At 39.3% G+C, this 27,128-nt stretch overlaps 1 protein-coding gene across 1 annotated transcript; it reads right to left on the minus strand.

The window, feature by feature from the left end:
- Window positions 1–27,124, minus strand: wipf2a (WAS/WASL interacting protein family, member 2a). Its single transcript, XM_042389490.1, has 8 exons — window positions 26,573–27,124; window positions 22,111–22,256; window positions 19,407–19,539; window positions 17,621–17,755; window positions 15,700–16,374; window positions 10,957–11,199; window positions 3,192–3,293; window positions 1–2,316 (listed from the first exon to the last, which is right to left on the minus strand). The coding sequence occupies exons 2-8, from the start codon at window positions 22,171–22,173 to the stop codon at window positions 2,273–2,275; spliced, it is 1,395 nt and encodes a 464-aa protein (XP_042245424.1). The 5' UTR covers window positions 22,174–22,256; window positions 26,573–27,124; the 3' UTR covers window positions 1–2,272.
- Window positions 27,125–27,128: the final 4 nt, after the last annotated feature.

The raw sequence follows: 27,128 nt of genomic DNA on the forward strand, positions 1-27,128 counted from the left end.
TCAGGTACCCTTTTTCCCCAACAGGAACATATTTATTGAAAATTATTTCAAATGATAAAAACATGGTTGATTAACATGAAATGACCACAGGGTTTTTGCTCTGAGAGTGGACAAGGTGAGTATACATCCAGGACAGGAAGTGCAGTTACATTTGTTGTTGTTTTTCTTGTGTTTTTGCCCTCTTCCACCTCCCAGACCCACCTTCACTACTTTCCTGCCAATTTTTACAAACAGGATCCCCAAAAGTGTTGGCTCGTTGGCAAAACCTCACATCCATCCATCCAGCTCTTTCACCCTTATGGCCAAACATCCAGAGAAGTGCTACAGAGAGTCCGCTCTATCAGACCAAAGCTCACCGACTGGAACATTGTTATAACTCTTAATCATTTCTCTTTCCTATATTACAAGCTTTTTACAACATAAAAATAGATCAATAACTATGATTACCATATTCCTTAATGTAAATATACAATATTTATTGCATTTTCAAATAGACCTGTTTTTTATTTACTTAGTTGTCATCATCTTCCCCCCTATAAAACAAACAAAATAATAAAATCACTGGTACCGCTGAGAGTGACAACAGATTTGTGTAAGGCAAGGACCAGCAGGAGGCGCTGCATCACTGAGAACGGAGAATCTAACCTCAGCAAACTTTTCTTTTTGTTCATTTTCCTGCATTGCATCTTTACTTTGAATATGATGTAATTAGTGTTTTTAAAGTCAAGCTAAATGGTTCATAATAACAAAAAGTGAAGTAAAGAACCTCCATCTGCTAAAAAAAAAAGAAAAACACAGTTCTCTGGCACTTAAGTGTTCCTTTTTTTGTTGTTTTTTTGGTTAGCTGCTACCAACTACAATCTGTACAAACTGCTCCTTGCATAGCAATTAAACAGCAACATATCATCTTTCTCTGGCCGTACAGTCATTCTATAAAAAGGGCCACCAGCAGCAAAAGTAAAATTATGGATTCAGAACAGAGCTGAGCTTTTTAGACCAACTTCCCTGGAAGAGGAATTCTGCAAAAAGTGACAAATGATCCCTTATAAACTCCTCCAAAGCTCTGCACTGCAAACCTGAAGCTAAATCATCTAAACTTGGTCCAGTAAACAAATAATAATCATTTAGTGTTGGCCTGTGCTGTGGCCCACACAGGAACCACAGTGTGTTTGGAGAAAGATGCTGGCTATGTGAACTACAGTTCATCAGACACATCAGGGACAAGTTATGGATGAATCCTCTTGGTGTTTTTCAAAGTTTTGTGTTACATTAACATGAATATACTCCTGATCCCAGGCTCGTTTCTTTTCATAAGTGCATAAATGAGCGTCATGCACAGTGTCTCGGTTGAGCAGTGAAGCTGCCGTGCAACATTGCCTGAAGATGGAAATATAAACACCCCCAAATAAAGGAAAGTAGGGAGAAAAACGCAGGAAATAGTCCCCTCTCCAAATGTAAAAATAAACAACCAGGCGAGGCTTCTGTCATAACTTGGCAAGCTTTCCAGTAATGCATTTGTCCATGAATAAAGAGAGAATTTCAAAATGTCAGTTATATATAGAACATCTATGAAAACTATCCTCACTCTGTGCAGTTCATTCGACTCCACCCGCTTTTGGCACACTGAGACAGAGAGCTGGATTCAAACGCACCCTCACCTGGCACTGCAGGAATGGCTATTTAAGAAAAAAACCCAAAATATAACCATTTATAAGCCCCACGTTCATGACATTATCATTGGTGTGGGAAGACTTCGAGTAGAATTCATCTGCTGAAAACTCAAACACAACTTCAAAGACAGTTTCCGTTCGTAGAGTTGAATTCTTGGCCCACAAATTAACGCTGACAATCCCCCCAAAAAATAAAAAAAGATGTTATTCAGCAAATCACCATTATTATCATAATTATGCATTAAAAAAGATGGAATGCACAGATTTGGAAGTTTCCAGAGTTTGGTCCTGATATGTAGTGTTGAACAGAAGCCCCTGCGTACAGTCAACAGAGGAGGAGTCGTGGTCACAGTCAGAAAGGTCGAGTCTGTTTCTCGAGTGGTTTTGTTCTCTCGTGCAAAGACAGAAGGTGACCGCCGAATAGTGTCAAACCTGCGTGGTGTAGTGTTTACGTTGCATTCCCCACTGTGCTTCCAGCTGGTGGTTTAGTGTTAGTGTGTGTGTTGTTGTTGTTGTTGTTGTGTGTTTGTGATTTGAGTGCTCCCTCCTGACCGTCCATCAAGTCGGCTGACTGAGAGTTCAAGTCCTGAGCTGAGGTCCGTTCACCTCATCACCGGCGGTGCTGGAGGAGCTACTCTCATCATGGCTGAGGGCAGAAGGAGAGACAAAGGTTACTACAGGTTAGTTGTCCCACTTAAACACACACACACACGTAGAAATGATTAACTCAGCAAAACACGCCATAAATTCCACACTGCTGCTGTGACATGAAGACAGATGAAAAGCTGGAAATGAGTAACAACTACACAGATAATCTCACAGCACTGAGAAAATCTTGTGTTAGTAAGTTGTGAAATATCCACATAAACCATTAAGCCACCGCTGCACAGAAACACAAGTCAAGTCACGGCTACACCACATCTGTCAAGTTAAACTTGTGGCTGCAACTAATGATTATTTTCATTATCGATTAATCTGGCAATTATTTTCTCAATTAATCGACTAGTTGTTTGGTCTATACAACATCAGAAAACAGTGAAAAATATCCATAATATCCTAATGCACAAGCTAGCATAATTAAATGTCTTGTTTAGTCTGATTAACAGTCCAAAACTCATAAATATTCAATATACTGTCCCTATCATGCAAATTTAAGAACCTGAAACCATTAAATATTTGACATTTTTGCTTAAAAAATGACTTATTGATTGTCAAAATTGTAATCATTTTTTGTTGATCGAATGATTGTTGCATCTCTAAATGAAACAACACACACACACAAACACAGATTCATCATGAAAAGTGAGTCACAGCAGCAGAGCAACTCATTTCTACCACAACAAAACAGAGTCTGATACTTTGGGACTGTGAGATAATTTATCTTCTTCTCTTCTTGTTCTTTCTTTGCTGTTATACTTCAGTACTGTACTTGTATCACGTCATGTTTTTTCCCCTCACAAGTCAAAGAAACCCAACTTGTCTGACAACAACGGAGTTTAAATAAAACAAACGCAGCCGTACCCTTGTTGTTTTTGCTGGGGTAGACCTTGCTAAAATGCCTGTACTCCTCAGGAGGTGGAAGGTCTTCAATGGGGTGGAAGTTGAACTTGGATTCAAAATCATCTGAGGGAAGAAAAAGTAAAACACAGAAAGAAAAAAATATTATTCAGTTTTCTAAAGTGAGTAAATATATATATATAAAAAAGTTACCAGTTTATACATTTGCATCTGCTTTATGAAGCTTATGATGCTCAGGTGTTGCTGGAGAGGAGTTGGTGTTCATTTTTAATTCTGTATTAATGATTGTAGAGTGCATTAAATAAGTTTTCTAATATTTTATCCACCTGATGTCTGTTAATGACAAAATATAAAAATTTAGTAGCAGTATAGCATAATTGTTGTTTTTATTGTTTTAATATTTAATATAAATATTAAAACTGTCATTAAATATTCACACTGAAACAACATACTCCTACTCAAAATTAATCTCAAAACAATTAACTACAGAAACAACAATTTGTTTTTTTTGTTTTTGAAAGATTTTTTTTAAAAATTGACCATTCATGCATTTTATTGTTTTTGTGTTACCCTGCAGTTGCTAACTATGATGACATGGCATATTTTTCATTGTGTTGTGTCTATAGTCCAGTTCATTGGATTTCAAATGACACCGTGACTGTGAGGTAAAAGTGCTGACTTTCAGCTTTAATTTGAATGCTGTTGTTGTTTTATGTGACTCTGTGTAATCTACCCTAAGCTGCCATTTTGTCCAGAGATAATGTGTCTCAAGAGACTTTCTGGTTAGATTAATACATAAATTTGAAGGTATTTACAATAGATCATCAGTATAGGAACTGTAGCCCTTTTATACAATCACTCAATCCTAGAAGATCAAAAGTAATTTGACAGTTCAACATACATAAATTGAGTCTTCATATTAAACATTTGGTGTCAAATTTTTTGCAGTTGTCAGGTGTCATGCAAGAACCAAACCGATTTGTTCCTAAGAGACACATAGAAGTAATTTAAGAATTTGTGGCATTAATTAAATTTCTTGCACTTAGAAAACGTACGAATGAAATTTACATGCTCGCCCCTGTTGTACAGTAAGTCGTGAACAGATTTCTTTACAAGGGGAGAAACACTTGTTTGACTCAGAATCATTAAGTCTTTATCTGAATGAATTTGGAGTTTAAATATTAAATCAAAATCAACTAAAATTAAAGCTGCAAGCAGCATTGAACGGGCCCTCGCGCCTCTGTGCACATCAGGCCGCAGCGCAATCGAAGGGCTTCTGTCATGGGCATGTAGATGTCTTCAGACCCGGGCTGTTTTCAGACAGTGCAAGAAGGAGATAAACATCACTTCCTTTGTCCACTATTTTGCCTGCTGCTGGGGCTGCTTTGCTGAAATTTCGTAGGGGGCGCTATTCAGCCAGTTTGCATCACTGATGGAATATTGTCATGTGAATGTGTTCAGGCCGGGAGAAGTTTGGTGCAGACTGGAGCATTTACAATAAAGTTATAGCAACTTTCTCTGTCATGGAGAGACATTGTGAGAATTTTCTGATGGGTGAGACATGTCTGTCTTGCTCACACCTGTGTCATCAAAATTATGCAAGTTTTGGGCCCATTCACTTGAATTTCAATTAGTAAATTGAAAACTCTTGATGAGTTTGTGTGTAAAACAAATTAATTTCCAAATTTTCATCAAGTCTATTTTTTAGAAAAGTAAAGACTTTTGACCCACATAACCTGGTCAAAGTTTGATTGAAATGTGTACTGTCAGGTGTGTAGAGACAATAAGTAACTGCAGCTGGACACAGAAAAATACTCATATATTTGAATGGAGAGTGTGAGTGAACCGCTAGGTGCTTGGGCCCTAATAAAGGAAAAACTGCAGTACAGAGCTACAAATTTTAGTTTTGATGATATTTTTCTACAGCACTTTATCACTAAACTGTCACCCTCACTCCATTTTTTCCCTTCCCCTCATAGGTCATCCCCACTACTGAATTATAAATAGAAGACCTATAATTATTGTAAAATAAATGATAATAACACCAAACTGCATACAAAGTTTGTATATAATGTACTGTATGTATATAGGCCTTTCTGCTGTATCCTACAAAAATGAGTTGCATTCAACCCCCACACCAGTGGTGGCTGGTGACTCAAAAAATTGGGGAGGACAGGAGGAAAATCAACATGGAATCTTACAACAAACTGCATCAAACTATATCATTGTCCCCCACCTGATGAAATCGGAGGGGTGGGGAGCAATTTTATATGCCAATAAAACAATTTGCTCTTAAAAACAAAAGCCCTTGAGTAGTGTAAAGGCTGCTTCTTTAAAGACATTTAGCTTATACATATTGTTTCTAAACAAAGAAGAGCTCATTTTAGCCATGGAGTGATTCAGATGTGTGATTTTACCAACAAAGCGAAATTCAAATTTACAGTATTGTTCTATTGTAACGACAGATTTATGTTCTTATCAAAAACAGACAAGATATCACATGATTTACACGTGTTTCCTATGTATTTTCTTAGTATACAGAAATATATAAAGTATCACAAAGCTTATAATGTGATACAGGAACAGATCAGTGCTGAATACCAGAAAGACTGAACACTAAAAACATTCACAGATCTAAAAGTGTAGGTACACATCAGAAAGTATTAATGCATGTATCAAATACATGACTTACACACTACAAAGCTGACATGTTAACACTAGGGGTGCAATGGATCACAAAACTCACGGTTCGGATCGTATCACGGATTTGAGTCACGGAACGGATCATTTTTAGGATCAGCAAAAAAAAGGGGGGATACAAATAAAACTTTGTTTCCATTTATTCTGTAACACACTTACAGCAAGAAACAGCAATGAACTTTTGCCCATGGTCTTAAATAAAAGCATTCAAGACAAACAACATTTAAGATGTCCTATGTTTAAATAAAATAAAATAAAATATATGAAATATTCAATGCTCAATTATTGCAATATGAGGCATGAAACATTCCTCTTTTAAACACGGTAGTGAATGAAATAGCCTCTGTCCACATCATCAAAACTCGACGATAACTTAGAAACATGAACACACGTCTTGTTCTGCAGCTTGTTGAACGAGCCACCAAACAAACATTCACCGCTAACATCAGTTAGCAGCTAGATGCTAATTAGCTGCTCAGCTGCAGCACATCAAACAGTGTGTAAACATAACCACAGATGTCACTTCGGACCCGTTAGATGCTGGTTTGATCGTTACCCTTCAAAATCCCTGTTAGCGACACGCTGTCTGCTCATGACTTGTATTTACAGCAGTTTGTTTACTTTGTCTTAAATGAGACATTAAATTTTGCAATTAATCCACAGTTCATATGCCTGCCGAACCGTGGGGGGCGATCCGTACGGATCACGGATCAACTACAATCAGTTACTCCACTAGTTAACACTTGTTATTCTAGTTACTTTAAGCTTATTACTCAATATACGGCTCAGCTTAAAAATGAACTAAGAAACTGTCAGAAGCAAGCAGCCAGACCTCCTGCACACTAATCATACAACATCAACAGGTGACTGAACAACTACTCAATTAAAAACTGGATCAATTCCACATGAAAGAGTGAGTCCAGACAGCTCACTGTAACTTCAACAAGCAAACTACACACAACACATATGTATATATATATGTATATAAATAATCTGCTGCATTCTTGTTAAGGAGATAAATTCACACAACTGCGCACAGAGACATTTAACCATCAGAGATGAAATTAGCGACCAAAGAGACAGAGAGAGAGAAGCTGTATCTGACTCATGTTATCTGATGTCTTCTTCTTTCTATCATGGAAATGAAGTATTCATGTCATAACATCCATTTGTGGCTGTTGGTCATCTTGTTTGTTAGTTACCAGAACTTAATGGCTGCTGCTTAACCAGTCTGATATCATTAGCAACAATGACAAACAAGCTAACTCTCCTGGTTGTTTCTCCAGTTGCTTCTCTCTCCAGCCTCCCCGGCAGTGTCCTGCTGCTGCTGCGCTGCACAGTCCAGATCATTTCTCCCATTAGCTTAACAACAGTCCTTAACAGTCCTTCCATGGATGTATAAAGAGTCTTTCAGGCTGCTATAACAAGCCAGCTGTTGCATTGGCTAACGCAAGGAGCTATCTACTGCTGCTACTCTGCCTTACAGTGGAGAGAATTGAAGATGGATTCTGGAAACTATCATTGGACCAACTCGATGTCAATATTGCATTCTGGTTGTTGATTGGTTACGGAGGCCATCCTCCCTTGGAGTATCATTTTACGTGTCTCTTCCAAAGAAGAGACAAAAAAATATGTTGTAAATAATACTGAAATTTGGTAATGGTTTATTTCAACCAAATATTCTTTTTTACATTTTGATGTCCCTCTTGCCTCTCAAAAAATAGAGGAGGATCAACCTCCTCTGCCTCTATGGACCAGCCTCCACTGTGTGTGGCACACTCCCCCCCTTTCTCTCTCCCTCTCAGTTGGAGAGGAGAATGTTAAAGTACATTTCTTGTGAAATCTCCTCATAAATCCCATTGTTTTGGCCAAATCTTACATTAAAAATCATATTTTTTTGTAGGAAATTTCGTTGCAATTCCATTGATACAGGTTTGAAAGTGGTCAGACTTATAATTTAGACGTCAGAAGCCTCTGTCTGACACAAAGTTCATGCCTTCCCATTGCTTTACATTGTAAGGGTGATGTGGCACTGCAACTTTCAGGGCTTATAAAATCCAAAACGTTCAAGTTATTGCAAAGTTTTTAACAACTTTTTTTCAGCACAGTGTCATAAGTCATGTATCAAAGTTTGAAATCGTTACCATTAACGCCCTCGGAGGAGATAGCGTTTGTTTGGGGGCCAAAATTGAGGCAAAGTCTTATATTGACAGGCTAATTGCGGACTTCCTGTTGTATTTAGGTCAGAGGTGTCAATGTATGATTTGTAGGTCTTGATGAGACGAATAATTGAGTTTTGGTTCGATCTCTCTACGACATTCCTACGGACCGTGGCGGGCATTTTAGTTACATGGGTGGCGCTAGAGAGCACATTTTGGCACTTTGGGGGTTAATTTTTACATGTTATCAAATTTTTCACCAGACCTGATGTGCGTGCCAAATTTGGTGAGTTTTTTGAGCATGTTTAGGGGGTCAAATTTAGGTTTGATGTCCCGTAATAATAAAGAAACAAACACACGAAATACAACAGGGCCCTTTGGGCTCAGGCCCTAATAAAACATATAACAGAGACAAACTTAATGCAAAACTAATGATCCGTTCAGCATATCATTATCCTCATGGCTTACTGCTTACAAGCATAACTGATGTGCTGATTTATGTCAGTAATAGTTGTAAACAGCTGGCTCAGGGTGTTTCTGCAGCTCGATGTCCAGTATCATGTTGTGTTGCAGCTGACAGTGTAACATCACCTACTGTAGGCTGCAATATTCTCTCCTCTAATATCTCCGTGACTGTCACATGACCTCTCTCGTATTAGTCGTGGAGTGCTTTGCTTTAGAAAGAAGTTTTTCCAGCATCTAAGTTCATGTCAAAGCTACAAGAGAGTTTGTCAAATCCGACTTGAAACAGTTGAATGAACAAAGCTCACAGAAGAAAGTCAGAGAGTTTCAGGAGAAGAATACAGAAATGTTTTTATATGGCTTCACTTCTTGCTTGTTCAGTTTGATCTTATTTACTTATTACACTTGTAAACACCTTTAAAGCCAAAGTGAAAAATCAACTTCAAATTTCATGTGCTGGAGAAGAAATTAACAGCATGTCACTGTCTTAATACTTTGAGTCTGTATGTAGACATGTAGGTGGTCATCTTCCTTGACATGAGTGACATGAATCAGTGATCTAGGAACTATCCCTGCCCTCCTGATTTGTTCCAGTACAACAGGAAACAAAACGGCTTGTTTGCATGGCTGCAGTGGGATATTTGACTATCGACAGTCAATCATCACTGCTACCTGAATCATAAACAAAACTGTGTTAACGACTCTTGTGGAGGAGTATTAGAAACACAGCTGAGGGGATGAAAAAAAAAAAAATCAACAAGGATGCAAAAATAAGAGAATAAACAGCAGAATAAGTGGTAGCTTTTAAGACTGAGAACTGAGGTTTGTGAGGCAGGATAACTGTCAAGAGTCAGAGCATCTCATTTCATGCAGAAAACAGCAGGCAGCCCTAACTATTAATTTAGCAACGACTCTGGCTGTTTTATTTTCCCTACTTCTCTTCACATTTGAATGCGGGTTCAGCCAGATTTTGGTCTTGGCGTGTGTGCAGCGCTCAAGAGTGGAAAGAAGTCTGGCTGCATGAAAATACATCAGTAACAGGTCAGGGTGAGATATTTTGGGATATCTAGGAGGAGGAGGACAGAATATTGTGGTAAGAGAAATGTGATATGAGCACAGGCACGAGAGTGAGATGAGAACATCAATATTCATCTCATATCTGTGCATTTAAGAATAAAGCTGGTGATTTTTATATATTTTTCTTATTGGCGACACATCTCATGTTTGGAGCTAAACCAACTATAAACTGATCTACCTACAAGTATTGTATGTGTGTGTGTGATATATCTTATTTCTCTCTGCTGTAGACCTCCGTTGTTGTCCAAAAACTATTAAAAACATGTCAATGAGTAACACTGCTGCACTGTGTGACATGTTCCTTCATTATGAAGAGTTTTCTCCAGGAGTTTGTTTACAACCGGCTCCAAAGAATAAAAACATCAATAAGATAGTAACCTGCCACTGCTCATGCACAAGTGCGGTTTTGTTTACAGCTTTGTTAGCTTGTTGTGCTACATATCACAACCTCTTGACTTTGTCCTACATTATAAATTTCTCAAAGAACTTCAGCACGAAGTCAAGGGGTTGTTTTATGTTGCACAACAAGCTAGCAAAGCTCTGTAAAGAAAACTACGTTTGTGCATATTTTTACTCTTTGGAGCCGTTGCAGTGCAGCAGTGTGACTCACTAACGTGCATTAACTGATATTTTGGCCACTTAGGAGCAGAGGAAACAAGTTGATACCATGAATTTGTCAGCAAACAGTTGCTTCTTTCCACATCCAGTAGTTACAGAACAACATTATCATTCATTTAGAGTCGTGTTTCTGTCCAACTGGTGAATGTAAGTCCAATATTCACTCTCTTTTAGTTCCGTTTTTGCTCTCTACCAACTCCTGAGGGAAATATCTGGCTCTTGAGCTGCTAAATGCTCCACTATGTTCACCAGCTAGTCTACAGCTAACTGTGTCTGTTTGTTGTTTGGTGCTGAGCAGGTAGTAAAGCCGAGGGGAGCTGCAGAGTTGCTGATAATTCTCTGTAGGTTCATTACTACGAGCCACGACCAACACATTACGCACTGACAGCTCAGACAGTGGCGTTATAAAAAAAACAATTACAGCTGCTTTCACAGTTCTGTTTGTAAAAAAAAAACGAGATATAACAGGTTAATCAGTCCGTGTTGGTAGGAAGGCTAGCTGTTTTCCCCAGCTTTATGTGTCTGAAAAAGATTTTTTTATGCCGTACCTTAAGCATGGATGTAAGTATTTTCTTGCAAATATTTTTTAGTTGACTACTACTAATTGTAATTTATTTATGTATTTAAAAATATATATACTAAATCAGTGAAAGTGTCCAGTAAATATTCATATCTTTTAGCAGCTGTGGGTGGTAAAAGCACAGATGAGGAAGAGGAATACAACGATGGCGAAGCAGTCCGTCCCGACTCACCTATGATGGACTTGGAGGAGGAGATGGAGGAGTGACCGTTCCGGATGGGCGGGGGCGGTGGAGGGGGTCCAGCCGGGGTGCGGGAGGAGGAGGATGATAAGGAGGAGGAAGAGGAGGGAGGCGGTTTGCCCACTCGGCTGTGGGACTCTGAGGTCGAGACAGAGCTGTGGACGCGGTACGGGGGCGGGGGAGGAGGGGCGTCCCGACCGCCGTTACGAGACCCGGGAGGGGGCACCTGGGGAGCTGTGTGGATAACACAAACACAAACAAACAAATGATCAGGATGATGTCACTCTCGACAATAGCTACACCAATCAGAGTGAAGGTTAGAGGCAGGATGTCTGAGGCCTCACGATTTTCATGGATGTTAGGTTTCTGATGCAAATTGACTTTATTAATAATAAATAGATAATAATCTAATTATAGTATCCTTAATACACCTATAAAACTGATTTCTGATCTTATTTTGTTAAAGTGTATTTTCCTTTATTCCCACAAATAACTGTCCCCTAATTAGGAATGTGATCTGATAGCCGGTGGCATTTTGGATCCAGTTCCTGGTCAGCAAGATACCCGAATCTGTTGAGCTCCAGCACTAACAAATCTCTTATCAAACCTTTTATCTGTTGTTGCTCTTTTTTTTAATAAGCAAAGAGCAACGTCAAACTTATAGACAGCAGCTTGTCATTTTTTAGCAGAAATGAAAATTAGCAGCAGATCAGAGCAGCTGCAGGAAAGTTAAATTTAAGACTTTTAAAGACGTTTTTAATACCACAGAGAATATAATTTATTACTTGTTTCACAGTCAGAGTATGAAAGATTAGATAAAATCCATTAGGAATGATAAAGGGTAGAATTATTTACCAATGTTCATGTTGGTCATTACTTCCTGACAGTATATAACAATCATTCCCAATAACATAACTAATTACTTATTAATCATTAACCTGGACGTGGATGAGCAACAGCAGAGAAAGAAAGGATGAATAGATGGATAGATTAATTACAAAGAGAACTAACTGATTTAAGGTCAGAGGTCTGGATTAACAGCATTGGGGGATTTTCAAGCGAGGTTTTGCTAAAATTACATTAAAAAACATTTTATAACTGACATCGCTGCTTACGACGGGTTTGAAAAAATATTAAGAACCTTGTGAATGAAATTTAAGACTTATAAATACCTTCTAAGGCCTTTTTTGAGGAGGAACGTAAATCAATACTTTTTAGGACTTCTCAAGACGTGCAGATACCCTGTGAGCTGTAGTTAATTAACGTTCATTGTGTAAAAGCCAAAAATGAAACGTGAATGTGTCTCTGCTGTTAACTGAACGTGTCAGATACATTTTTAATATATCATATATTATGATAATCACCGAGGAGCCAGGTGATCTTTGAGTTGTAGTTATTTTAGCCTTTAATTCAGTTTACTTTAATGACCACAGAGAAGCTGGTGGGATTGTTGAAAGATAAACAAAATTCGGTTCGATAAGGGATTTGAAAGGATTCGTATTTGATGAGTGGATTTGAATTCAATAAAATGCTATTGAATCCCATCTCTACATCAGCTACTGCAAGATTATTTGATATCATATCATGTTCAGATGATTTCAGCAGCTTTAGTGGAGTTTGACAGCGAGAGAAGTTTCACTGTTGATGCATTCAAGGAAGCTCTGATATCTGAGATTTGAGATCTCTTCTGACAGAAACATTTTTTTCATTTTAGCAAAAAAAAAAAATTACATTATTATTCTCAGAACATCAGATTTTGGCTCATTATTTTTATCATCTGTGTTTAATTCTCCATCAACTTATTGCTTATTATCGTAATTCTGTGACTCTTATTACCCAAATGTTGGAGTTTTCTTGAATGCACCACAAACGTTTTGGAAATGGTAGCTGCTTACAACTGCGATACATATAATGCAATATAATAAACAATAAATATACAGTTTCCTTCTAAATATTCACTATGATTGATTAAATATCTACAGCAAGTTTCAAGACACTTCCAGTTCACTTTCATGTCGTACTGAACTTAACATTGTGCTGCCTGGAAAGAAGGAAATCAGTCTTGAAATTGATGGTATGTTTTGAAAATTGATCAGTGATTATGTCAAAGTGTACACAATCAGCAGTTCATGGGGTAACACATGTTGGACTGCAACAGCTTTAACTTTATATATATATATTATCTGTTAATCTGTAGATTATTTTTCAATTAATCTTTTAGGCTAAAAAATGTAAGAAAATAGTAAAAAATGTTGCAATTTCTTAGAGCCCAAGATGATCAAACAGTTCATCAAAAAATCAGAAAACCAAATATATTTCATTTAAAATGATATAAAACAGAGAAAAGCTGCAATTCCTGTTTGATAAATGACTTAACGATTAATCAAAATAGTTGATCTTCTGTTGATTGACTAATTGATTGATCAACTAATCATTTCAGCACTAAACACATGCAAAACCACACGTATGGTTCTGTAAATGCTGCAAAAATAATGATATCTGACCATGTAAAAATGTCAAACTGTGTTTTGTGGTTTTATGTCATCACACATCAAATCTCATATGCCAAACGCCACATTTTAGCCTCTCAGACAGCAGTAACACACATCACCACCAGTTCAACACCAGCCTGTCTTTGCTTATAGTTAGTTTTCTGATGTCACTAACAGTCCTACACCACCAGTAACACATTTATTCTCTTTCTTATAGTCACTTCTAAATATATATACAAAAAAAAAAGAATGAGCAGAAAAAAAAGAACAATAAAAGAAACATCCTGAGAGTTAATGCATAAAGTTAGGGGGGGGAAAAGCAGAGAGAGAGAGTGAAAGTGAGGAGGAATGCTGGAATATTCCACAGGGCTTCAGGAATGCAGAGAAACCAGGAGGCCTCGTGGCGAAGCGCCGCAGCGTCCAATCACAACACAGAGCTCCGGCTAACAAGTGCCTTCCTGTTTTGTATGTTCGCTCAGAATTCTAATTATGAATGTTTCCAGTGAAATGTAAATCCAGGAGGAAACAAAATCAGGAAGTTTATCGAATCGATTTTTAAAACTAAAGCGTATGTTTGAAATCCTCCAGTATTTCCTTCTCTGTCAACACACACACACACACCCACACACCCTCTCTGGGTTTACACACTTGAAAGATACGGAGGCATCTAATATGTGCCGTCATCTACATAGCATCTACCCAACCAAGCCTTAACATGCCTGCCAACATACAACATATCTGCTCCACATGCTGCCATACTGTAATTTCCTCGACTGTAAATCCAATAATGAACAAAGTAATAACACAAACGCAGATGCAGTTATCACACAGTAGGACGTATGAAACTATATCCTGTTAAGTGTGCAGAAACTTGGCCGGCTGAGGTGAAACGAATCACGCCGCTGCGCTCTGCTCTACTTTCAGAGTCGAACTACAGTCATGTGGAGGAATACTTTTAACACAGAACGCTGCTTTAAAAAAAGGTTCAGAGATAACCAGTCAAAACTTGCTTTGGCCTCCGTATGAACATTCCTCCTCCTGAGAACGGACATGTTTGTTGTCTTCATCGCTGAGACTGATCAAACGCTGAATCGGACTGAATATTTGACATCCTTAAAGGACGGGTTCACAATTTTCCAAGTCTGTCTTAAAACAAGAGTCAGATTAAAGTGAGGAAAACCTCTTTCACTGTTCATTTGGACACCAAATCGAGGAAAAATGTAAAACAGTTTGGATAAAACAGTTAATTGAAATATGTGGCCTTGGGCTCTGATAAACTGTGAGGAGCATTCTTTACTATTTTCTCACATGGATAGATTAATTGATAACAAAATAATTGTTGGTTGCAGCCTCAGTTAAGGTCAAGGAAAAAAAAAGAAATGTATGTATTTTCTATTACAGGTGTGATCAGCCGCCTTACAGTTTCACTTCCTGTCACACTGTGTGAGGTGTGTCCAATAAAATCTATGTCACAACCTTTGTTGGTGCTGATTGATATCAACTTTGAGGAATGTCAAGATTGTGCAATGATCGCCTGGTGAATCATATCACTATAATGAAAACGGATACAAGCAAATCATCAACTTGCGTCAACCATCTGCGATGCTTTAATGTTTTAAAAATGAAAAAAAAAAATGTTTTTTTAAATAAAAATGGTGCTTTCTAAGATATATACAGTACATGCTAATGTGGTATAAATGTGTATATGTCTATGGGCGCTTAATATGTCTGTGTCAGCCAATAAACTCAATAATTTCCAATATTGATTATTATCTCTATTAATCTTTTAGTTGTTTGATTTTAAGAATGGCAGAATATTGTGAAAAAATGTTGTTTTTTGTTCGACCAACAGTCCATAACTCAAAAGATATTCAGTTTACTGTGATAGAGGACTATAGAAACCAGAAAATATTCACATTTAAGAAGCTGAAACCAGAAAATTTTAGCATTGTTTCTTGCAATCTAACTTTATTAAACTATAGCTGCTGCAAATATGTTAGTGTAACATGACATGTGACATGACATCTCACAAGTGTTGTCGGGTGAATATTTGACATCTGTGACTTTTAAAACACATATGAAATGTAACTGACTGCTGAAATAGAAAAATAATGAATCTCTTACTGGTTTGAATGGTTTTTTTTTATCTTATTATTGGTGTTTACTGATCTAATACAGAATCAAAGTCGTGGTCTTGAAGTTTTTAAAGGTGTGTGTGTGTTTGCAGGGTTGATGGTTTTACCTGCTCTGCGACCAGGCGGCTCCCTGGCGGGTGGCGGTGGTCTGTTGACCTGCTGCGAGGATGGAGACGGTGATGGAGGAGGGGGTGGAGCGTGGCTGCGTCCTTGGCTGCTGCCTCCAGATGATGTGTGTTTTTTGTGCAGCGAGTTGTGCCTCTGGGGCAGCTCCGGAGCCCCGCCCCCGTCGACGTGGGACGGCCCGTTGGAGATGCTGCCCGAGTGCGGTCTGTACGGCGGGGGAGGAGGTGGAGCCGCGGAGCCACCGGTGGGGGGTCTGCTGGAAGACGGAGGTGGCTTAACGGAGCTGTGAGCGGCGGGGCCTCTGTTGGGCGTCGGAGGGAGGGGCTTCTCTCTGCTGTGAGAGGAGGATGTGGAAGGTGCTTTCAGGTTGGGGGTGGGTGGGGCGTTGCCGCGGCCACCCCTGTTGAAGGGCGGAGGAGGAGGCGGAGCGGAGGTGCTGTGCTTCATCCCGCTGCCTGTGGAGGAGCTGCTGCTGCTGCTGGCGGGCCGGGAGATGTCAGGCAGCGAGGGCCGGTGGGAGCGCTGGTGCTCCGGCGGGGAGGGCTTGTTGCCTGGGGAGGGCGAGGGGGAGCGGCCTGTGGGTGGACGAGGGGCTGCGGGCCGGGACCCCGGGGGCCTCAGGGCAGATCTGCCCACTGAACCGCCTGTTGAACCATCTGGGTGGAGGACAGAGAGTCGGTGTTTGAAGTTAAAGTTTATACGTCACTCAAACACACATGGACTCAGCGTGTGAATATAGTTGAAGGGTCCAGTGCAAGTCAAAAATACATCATGGCAAAAAGAACACACATTAAATACATATAAAAAAGTAATAAATAATCAATAAATCCCCCCAAAATATAATCTTGTAAAAACGGTACACATATTTTTTTTTAAATTGCGATATAGATATTGCAATATTGTAATTTTAGTTTAAAATTAATTGAGAAACTTAACAGATAAAATACTCAAGACAGACACACATTGATGCAAAAATCATACAAAAACTGTATATCATCATTAACCACCACTAATCACTGATCAATAAATCATGCAGCCTTTACAGAAAACATGTTAATTCATCAAACATGTAGCCAAAATATTTAGAAATAATCACATCAGAAAAAATGAGCAGTAGGTGTGTAACGGTCCACAAAATTCACGGTTCGGTATGTACCTCAGTTTCAGGGTCACGGTTCAGTAGAGCAGAAAAAAAAAAAGGTAGAAAATAAAATGATGGTCTTTTATTTTGAAAAATGTAAACATCCATAATGGCTCATTGGCCAAAACTGTTACTGAAACAGTTCAGTTGTGAGTTCAGCTACAACAGTAACATGCTGCTCTAACACTGATGCTTCAGTGTTAATAATCTCATGATGTCATAAATAATAATATATCAGTCAGAGGGACCAAACCGCTACTTTTACTTCTACATTTTTCTCTTAGAACTGTTTTTTTATGACGTGCTGTCTGACTACGTCAAATGTTTTTGTAGTTGTTCTGAACAGCTTCAATCAAAGGCGGAGTGAAAAGCCGACCGTCACAGAGAGGGGGCGGGGCACGGGGAAACGCGCTATCGTCTCATTATGGAGATAACAGAGCGTATTTTATAACAGCGGTTGCACTCTGGTCAGTGTTATGGGTTTCTGACAGCAGCGACACTACAGAGTAACCAGGGTACGTTGGCTAAGCCGGCTAGCATACATCCATGAACATGCTGCAGATAAGTGGTGCCAAAAATTATTATTGTTCCGCATGTCATAATAAGCGGATTATTAAACTATTTTGACAGTAACTGTTTGCGTCACAGAGCCTATTCTTCCTACGACTACATGCACTGAACCGTACCGTGACAGTTCTTGATGAATATACGTACCGTTACACCTCTAATTAACAGTTTACACTAAAAAGTTTTTTTCTTACCTCCAACTGGGCGTAATTTGGGCACCCCTCCTTGGAAAAGGCCTCCCATTCCCATTGGACCTCCACCTCCAAAACCTCCACCACCACCGCCTCCTCCTCCTCCTCCTCCTCCGCCACCTCCTCCTCCTCCTGCTTCTGGTGAAAAGATGAGGTCAACATTAATATAGGCCAACATGAAAGAGGAAATGGAGATACATTTTGATACATGAAGGTTTTCAACAGTGTGGATGATAAATAAGTGTGCTCAGGAAAGAGAACAATGTGTCTCCATTTTAACACTTTTAACTGACAACACTTCAATATGAGTTAAACCTTTATCAGGTCAGACACATGTCAGAATATTACTGAATATGTGGTTTGTCAAATTAGTTCCTCCTCTCTATGCAAATATTCCTCTTTATTACCAAAAATATCATCCAGGCACACAGAGTGTGTTTTAAGACTTAATACAACACAGTCTGTGTGGTGGTAGGGTTCTGCAATTTGGCTAAACAATATTATATCTCTGTATTTTACAGCCTTTAGGGGATATACAATATTAATGCATTCTTTCTGAAATGTCTCAACTAAACAATTTAACAAATTGAAATGTACAAAACAATTTTATAATCAGTCCCTCCAGGAGTTTTTGTGATTGTTGTGATCAAAAATGTTTGACTTTGAAGTTTTATGTGATTTTTTTTGCAGGAATTGGCAAATTTTTTTGATTTTTTTTTAAAACTACTACCTAATAAAGAAAGAGTCATATGTAATCACTTCCTTTCGTTGGCAAATGAGAGGGATTCACTTTCTTTCATTCTCATCACAAGGTATGGACATTAAATTTATGATGATATATTGATGTTAAAATCTTCCTAGTAGCACCTTTGATGAGGGCAAATCTTGGGAATTTTGCAGGGAACTGTGCTGTTGTTTTGGTCCGAGTACGACTGCCCAAACAAATCACACCGAGGAGGAAAACCAACCAGAGACTGATTCAACCAGACTAAACTATACAAGTTTGAAAACACTCTAAATGGATATACATAGAGTTGCACCGTTACAAATCACAAATTAATCAAATTAAAGTTGTCAAGTATAAACATAGAGCACATGAATTAAAAAGACTCTCTCACTCTTTTGTGGAGCGAGGGACTTATACCTCTATTATCTTGCTTCATAAAAGCTCAAAACCTTTGTAGATTTTTTGACAAAATAATCTTGAAGGATACATTCACAATTTTTCCAAATCTGTCTTAAAACGACAGCCAGGTGCCTGAATGAACATCAAAACATGTTTTTCTTGCTGTAATCATTCCTCCTGTTCATACTGTGATGGGGGGAAAACATCCACAAGCCTCCTTATGTGCAAAAAGTCTTTAAAATGTCCAAACAAGGCAAATCAAGTAGATATCTTTCAACGTTTCAGTATTTTTAGCGCCAAAGTTCCTCTTTTTGTTACTAAACTTCCACCGCAGCTCAACAGGGAAACACTGTCCGAGGAAACAAGTTGTTTTAAGACACACTTGAAAAATCGTGAACCCATCCTTTAACCAACTCTTTATTCTCGACTTTTAACTCCATCTCACTGAGTTTGCTCAGTTGTCAGGGGTTTTTTTTCCTGGGTTTTTGAAGATGGTGAAATTTGGTTGAAATCCAAAAAAAATCCTTGTTTCCACGAACACAACACATTAACTAACTACAGTGACTGACATGTCTGTGCATATGTTTCTCTGTTTGTATGAACAAGCTCACATGCTGCACATCAGTTCAGGTTTGTGTGTTTCTGTAGATAAAGTGAACTTACTCTCTAGAACGGGTGCACTACGGTCATTGACCACGCCGACCTTCTTCAGCCTCGTGCCTTTGCAGATGTCTGACAGCAGCGCTCCTCGGCCTTTAGTCTCAGACGAGCTCAGCTTGGGAGGAGTTGTGTTTGCCTGTGGGAGAAATCAACGAGTATGTGATCACACCTACAGTTCCTCTGGTCTGAACCATAGTGGAAAGTTTGTGGACTTTGATTGTTTGGGTTCACACGGCACACTTAAAAAGACAACGTCAGCTCGAAAACAAACGTCACATGACTCAGTAGTTTTTTGGTAATGTCACCCTGTCCAGTTTGGGATTTCGACAGATTTTGACTCCAGTCCCTGAAACTGCATATTTTTTCTATAAATAACCTCGTCTGATGTTCGTGCCAGGAAAGAACACAATCATGGGAACACGATCATCAGCTCAGACTTCAGGTTCCTTTTTCCAAGAATAAGTAACTGTACTCCAGAGCTCTTCAAGGAAGTATTTGACTTGTTGTTTTCCGCTGGCAGAGCTGATCAAACATGGCTGTGAATGATTGTGCACTGCTGTCACATTGTAGTCTAATTCCTGTTGTGCTTATACAGCATGTTAATACTCAGTGTTTCCTTATCTACACAAACCAAATTGCTTTAAAGCGGACGTATTCTGCACATTTCCAGGTCTTTACTTATATATTGGGGCTCTACTGGAATATCTTTGCATGATTTACAGTAAAAACCTCCTTATCTATCTTATACTGGCCCTTTATGCAGCCCCTCGGTTCAGCCTCTGTCTCAAACAGGCCGTCTTAGCTCCTGTCTCTTTAAGGCCCGCCTCACAATGAGCCCACTCTGTTCTGATTGGTCAGCTTCAGGAAGCTTCCTCTGACTCCGGAGGCTACGTATACAAACTATAGTAGCAGGATTTCACTTCTTTTTCTCGTTATTTACTTGAAACGAACAATAAACAAAGACTAGAGAAAGGACGGTCATTTGTGGGCATGTGCAAACAGTATGACGTCATTATGAGCAGGAAGTGGAGGTAACTTTACAAACTAAGTGTTCAGAGCAGGTTGAAGCTCTGGCTCAGAGGGAACATTTTTACTAACGTTCATGTTTTGGAACCAAGGACCACAATAGAAACAAGTTTTGGACTTAATAATTTTATAGATATGTGTGACCTGAGCTCCTCCCTCTTATCAAATAAACTAAACTAAAAAAATACAGCCAGACTGATTAACGCATTTCTGAGACCGATGCTGATAGTTTAGAGTTAAAAATAAAAATCACATAATAATATACAATATCAGTTAATATTAACTTTACACAACACATAACATAAATACATTTTTGTTAAGTAAGTTTGTTCCCTTTTTAGCCAGACTGCAACAGCAGGGCCAGCCCGTGAGTGAGTGAGTGATGAAGTTACACCACTGGTCGGCCAGTGGATTGTTGGCGTTTCCCCATTGGCTGTTGCGCTTTCAAAATTAAATCGACGCAAACGGTTTTCTATTAGGTCATCAGGGGGCATTCACGGCACTTCCACTCATCGTACAGGAGACGCGCTCTGCAGTGCGTTTGGATTTTATAACTGAACTAAAAACCAGGGCGCAAACTTTTTATTTATTTTTTTTGACGTTTTCACATCACAAACGGTGAACAACAGCATTAAAATACAAGTCTTGCAGGTAAAACATGAGACTCATGTAGATTATATCAGTTTAGTGTAGGTGTGTTTGCTGTAACTGCAGTAACTGGGCGGAGATGAGCGTCAAGAATTTGCACCCAAAACTTTTATAATTTCCACTGCAACCACCAGATGAACATTTAATATCCAGGAATTCACATTAGAGACATTTACACACTAACACTGACTATCCCTGTGACAAACTGGCCACAATTTTGCACATTGTCCAAACATTGTCCAGCCATATACACGTTTTTTTTTTCCTTTCTTTTTTTACAACTGCAGCCAAGAAATGCACAGGACAGAACCTTTTACAGTCACTGGTGGACAGACTATAGAATTAAGACACCGTCTCAAAACATATATTTGGTATTTCTGTACTTTAATTTCACCTGACATACACAGAGATACCAGATAGTTTGTGGTATTCCTCACGCACTTGTCTACTTCCAGTCGATTCTTACCTTAATGTTTATCATCAGCTACTTAAGAATTTGTACCACGGCTCATTTTGAGTTCTCCAACATTTGATTGTCTTACCTCACTTGTAAGTCATTTTGGATAAAAGCGTCGGCCAAATGAAAAAAAAAAAAAGAAAAGGAAATTATGATATTGATATATCTGCACTGAGCTGATATCTGGCAGATTTATCGGTTGGGCTCTACTAAAAAGCAGCTCGTGTGTCATTCTGCACAGATGGCGATTAATAAATTGATGAAGTATGACGGGGAAAAAAGGAAATAAAGCTCCATGAATATAGTCTGATACAACAATGCCAAAAACTACAACCTCAACAGTTACAATAGCAGGTGCCCTGATGGCGGGTGAAGATTGGGTTCAGGCGCCGACCTTGAACCAAAACATCACTGGTTAAGAGTTTAGTTGGAGACGTTTGCTGCATATAATTCCTCGTCTCTTTACCGTCTGCTGTCTAATAAAAAAGGCATAAAACAAACTCTGCTACACTGAACTTTATTCTCTCTCCCTCGCTGTGGCTAATCTGTGCAGGTGTGCTCACGACGGTCACTGACCTCATTGAAGGTGGGGGGAGGCGGGGGTCCCGGGGGAGGAGGGGGAGGGGGAGGAATAGGCATCCTGTCCCTCTGTTGGCACCTTTCTGTGTGGGGTGAAGGACCGGGGACTTCAGCGTCTCAGCTGGGACGACACACTCTGACTCCTGAGAAAAAAAAAAAACAAAAACACATGAGAACATATTTCAGTTCAAGTGAAGCAGAGAGAATGAGAACTGAATCGTCTTTAACTGCAGCTGCTTTCTTGACTCAGCCTCATTCGCAGCCCAGCATGACGTCCTCAAATGTCTTGTTATGTCCCGACCAACAGCCCACAACCCTAATATGTTCATTTTACTGTCATAGAGGAATAAAGAAACCACCGTTTGAGAAGCTGGAATCAGAATTTGGAAATTTCCTCTTTTAAAAAAATGACCCAAAACAATTCATTGATTATCAAAATAGTTGGCCAACATTTTCAGCACCAGTAGCTCCATAAGAAGGTAAGAAATAAACCTTTTCCACAGGATGTGTTGTTGCTTGTTAGATCAAAATTTGAAGGCCATTTTTGTCCTTTTTTGGGGAATATCTGCACTGCACAGCAAAAAAACACCCAATCCCTACTACCAAGATCTGTCATACTATCTTAGGAAATCTATATTTATATGTAGGGCTGTTCAATATTTAACCGAATGTCTCCCTCCTTTCTTGAAGGACCACCAAAACTCTTCATAGGACTTGTAAGATTTGTCATATTCATTAAATCTTAAGCAGTAGCCAACATGAAGAATTGTGCTTGGAAAAAAAAACAAAGTGAAAAATGTTTTTTTCTGAATTGGACAATCTTCGGTTTTGAGAAAACACTTCTTTGCACACACGCAGTCATTTGAGTTGGTTCTCCACTGCTGTAGCTTAGTAATATTGGTGTGAAATGCGGAGCTGCAATGATCAGTAAATCAAGCCGTAGTGTAGCTGTATGACACCATACAGGAATATATAAGACTATACTGAACGGTAAGACAGACCGCTGATCATATATGCTTATGACAGTTACAGTAAATTGTATCTCCGACACATTGCGGTATACTGAAAAAGCGACAGCCCTCCTCAGTGGAGTCCGCCTTACAAGAAATGCTCTTTGAGAGAGATGAAAACTTGATTGCTGACTGTTCATAGTCTTTGGAGCCGTTTCTAAACAAACTACCATAATCATGCTCTTTTGGGGTGAAGGAACATGTCATCTAGTGCAGCGGTGTGGCTCACTGACGTGTTTTTAATAGTTTTTGGACAACAGCGGAGGCCTACAGCACAGAGGAATAAGATATAATAGTAGATCCGTTTATTGTTGGTTTGGCTCTGCACATGAGATTTGTTAGCAATAAGAAAAACAAAAATTGCCAGATTTACTCCTTACACTTTTGCCAATCCGTGTAAAACATCGCCCGTGATATCTCCATACCTGAAACTGCTTTAAGTGTGTCAGCTCTGCACACAATGACTGACTGAGGTCACTGGATCTCCCCAAACCAGTTAGCTGTCTGGGCCCATTGTTGCCTCATGCAGGCGGCGTTAGCTTCTCACCCCACCCTCACCCTCGCCCTCTCCGCAGCTCCAATCCTCAGGCTTGCCTGCTGCAGTGTCGGGGCAGGTTTTCACCGAGGGAAACCAAAGGAATCTCACCGAGCGAGCTCGCCAGTCAGCCAGTGACGTGGTTTTAAACGGAAAAGCACAGCAGCAGTAGAGGGAGAAACTGAGAGTGGGGGGTTATCTCTCCACTGGAGTCCAAAAAAAAAAAAAAAAAAAAAAGGGAAATGTTTCATGATCTGCTGAGTGCACAAGAATTGAAGCTGGTTCACTGACTGAATTAATTATTAATCCACTAATAATCTGAGTAATTATCCAATCACCATTAACATATCTCATACAACCACAAGACAGTTCAGGATAAACGCTCCCATTCCAAAATAAATAATTCGGCAGATCAAGACTTGTCATGTAAATGTTTTAGATTAGATTTACTGGTAAAACAACCAAAAAAAAACCAATCAACTGTTGGCTTTTCCAGTGTTAATCACTCTTCATGCTTCTTCATTAATACTGCAATGATTAGCTGATTAATCCATCAGCAGCAAATTAACAGGAGACAATTTTATTTAAATAAAATAATCATGCAAAGTCATTTATCAACTAAAAATAGCAACACTTGCTGTTTCAGACGCTGCGGTATGAAGGTTTTCTCTGTTTCATATTAATGTAAATGAAATACAGTTTTAACAGCTCAGAGTATATTTGGACTGGTAGCATTTAAAATGACATTATAACGACTAGATTGAATAATTGATGATGTGTTCCAGCTGACATTACTTTCTACTTTTGGGATATCGACTCTCTTCTATTCTGAATTACAGCTGATGCCAAACAAAAACTGGACTCTTGCTGACACAAGTATTTTTGTAAAAACATTAACAGATGTAAGAATTATTGAGCCTCTTGAGGGATAACAACAAAAAAAAAACATAATAAAAAATGTCTCTTGACACAGAACACAAGTATTTTCTGATAATATAAAACACAGCCGCGAGCCAAAGACGTGTGTCAAGGAGAGGAGTTTGATACAGGTCTGTCCTTTCAAAAGTTTACATGTGATGGAGAGCTGGGTTCAGCGAAGAGGGGAGGACGTCATAAAGAGGCTTGTTAGCTTATCCGGGGCTGCTACTAACAATTATTTCCTCATTTAATCAACTGTTTGTTCTGTAAAATGACAGAAAATGGTGAAAACTGGCGATCACTGTTTCCCAAAGTGTGAGATGTAACCTAAAATGTCTAGTTTTGTCCTGACCAACAGTCCACAAACCAAAGATAATCAGTTTACTGTCACAGAGGACTAAAAAAAACAGAAAATATTCACATGTGAGAAGCTGGAACCAGAGAGTTTTACTATTATTTCTTTTAAAAAATGTCTGAAAGTGATTATTTGATATCATAACAGTGGAATTCATCGATTTATCAACTAATTATTGCAGCTCTAATTCTATCCATCCTATTTATATGACTAGGATAGACTTAACATTAGAGCTGCGGCGATTAATCGATAAGTTGCCCACTGTGGAATTGATTAACAACTATTTTGATGATCAGTAAATTGAGTCATTGTTCATCTGGTTAGCTTCTCACGTGAATATTTCTTTCAGTCCTCTATGATACAGACATATAGACATTTTATAGACCAAGCAACTAAATCGATTAAACCTGGAACAAAATCAACAGATTAACTGATTGAAGCCCTTCTAAATATTAGAAACACCTCTCAGTAGTGTTCAACAGCACCATCAACATTATAACCCTCATGAGGGCAGGATTTATTGCAGGCCTGTATTACATTGCAACAGTTGAACCTGGGTGTACCTACTAAACTGAGAAGCGAATATAAACACACACACAACTGGCAGCTATACACCGATAAAACCAACAGGTCCTGACCTTTGACCCCCGTGTAATCTCACTAATCCTTTCCATTCAAGATCAAAGCGAGGTCTTAAAGTAGGTCATGATCGCTGAGGTTTGGTCTCCTTTAAGCTGTTCACCAGAACAGTTGATAAACAGCCATTTAAATGGAGAAAAAAAAAAAGGTTTCCCCACATCAACAGTGTGACGCTGTAAGAGAGAGAGAGAGCACAGAAATACAGCCAGGGAGGGAGGGAGGAGGGCTGTATGAGGAAGTTGGATGCTTTTGTGGTCAAGGAAATACACTGAGCTAAAGGCCTGTGGCTCTGTGTGAGTGTTTCTAGGCTTTTTGGGACACTGACAGCCAAAGTTTAGCAGAACAGGGCCCCAGTTTGTGCTCAGACACAGATTTTTCTCATAAAAACATCCTCCTTTGTCAGCTTGTTTAACTGTGTGACAAGCAGGCATTTATATGTTTGCTTTAGAGCTGCAACTGATTAGTTGTCAGCTGTTAAATTAAATGCCAACTATTTTCATAATCGATTAATCATTCTGAGTCATTTTTAAAGAGGACAAATGTCCATATTTGTGGTTCAAGCTTCTGAGATGTGAATATTTTCTGGTTTCTTTAATTATCTATGACAGTAAACTGAATATCTTTGAGTAATGGACTGTTAGTCGGACAAAACAAGACATTTGAGGTTGGAGGAAACAGTAATCGACATTTTTCACCTTTTCCTGTCACCTTATGGACCCAAAAGCTAATAGATTAATAGCAGATTGATATATAATACAAATAATCGTTAGTTACAGCCCTAGCTCACTTATTAAACCACAAACATGCATGTTATCGGATGAACTCAGAAGGAAAAAAACATGCAAACTAAGTGGCATATAGCTCAATAAAACTGGATTTATCAGGCCTACACAGGTTGTGCAGCCGCTCCCAGGTAAACATCCACTGCCTGAAATTAATAAAACCGACTAATACTAGCTGGCTTTAAGTTAGGTGGAGTAAAGTTAGCTTCAGTTTACTTACCCTAACTCGAAGAACAGGAGCTTTGATAATAGTCTCGCCCTCCAAAACAACATGAATGGAAAGTGCCGTTGTGGCAAATCCTTCGCCGCAGCAGTTTGACAAAAATTGTGATGGGAGGGAGCTGGCAAGTCCTGGTGATGTAACTGAACGCCACCAAAAAACACTCAGGTTAGCCGGCTAGCTGTTAGCTTCCTCTCGACGGTTTAGCAGCTCAGCTAGTGGCGGTTAGCAGTTAGCTGTTAGCACCGAGCTGTTTACTTCCAGCTGTCAGTGGCAGCGCGGTCCGGCCGGCGGGTAAATCTGCAAACAACAGCTCTTTAATACGCTACAGAACACAAGACAAACTGCCCAACGCGTCCAAGAGACACTTTTCTACAGTTTCGGGCAGCTACGGAAAACTTTGGCCGCACTCTGGAGCTGCAGGCAGAGCCATACTCCCCGCTGACACCGTTTATCGGTCCCTTCCTGCTCGGAAACCCGGAAACGGGCCGACCGACACAAAATGGAGGGAGGCAGCTCAGCGGTGCGTTCAAGTGCTGCAGTAAATTATAACTTT

The sequence above is a fragment of the Thunnus maccoyii genome, chromosome 2 (genome assembly GCF_910596095.1).
Source record: "Thunnus maccoyii chromosome 2, fThuMac1.1, whole genome shotgun sequence".
Lineage (NCBI taxonomy): Eukaryota > Metazoa > Chordata > Actinopteri > Scombriformes > Scombridae > Thunnus > Thunnus maccoyii.

Bases quoted from the DNA above. Each gene is read 5' to 3' on its own strand.
- wipf2a (XM_042389490.1), bottom strand. From the start codon at position 22,173: ATGCCTATTCCTCCCCCTCCCCCTCCTCCCCCGGGACCCCCGCCTCCC. The intron at 19,540-22,110 runs GTCAGTGACCGT...TTTCTCCCACAG, and splicing joins CTCCCCCCACCTTCAATGAG to GCAAACACAACTCCTCCCAA. The intron at 3,294-10,956 runs GTGAGTCGGGAC...TTCTTCCCTCAG, and splicing joins CTCCTCCAAGTCCATCATAG to ATGATTTTGAATCCAAGTTC.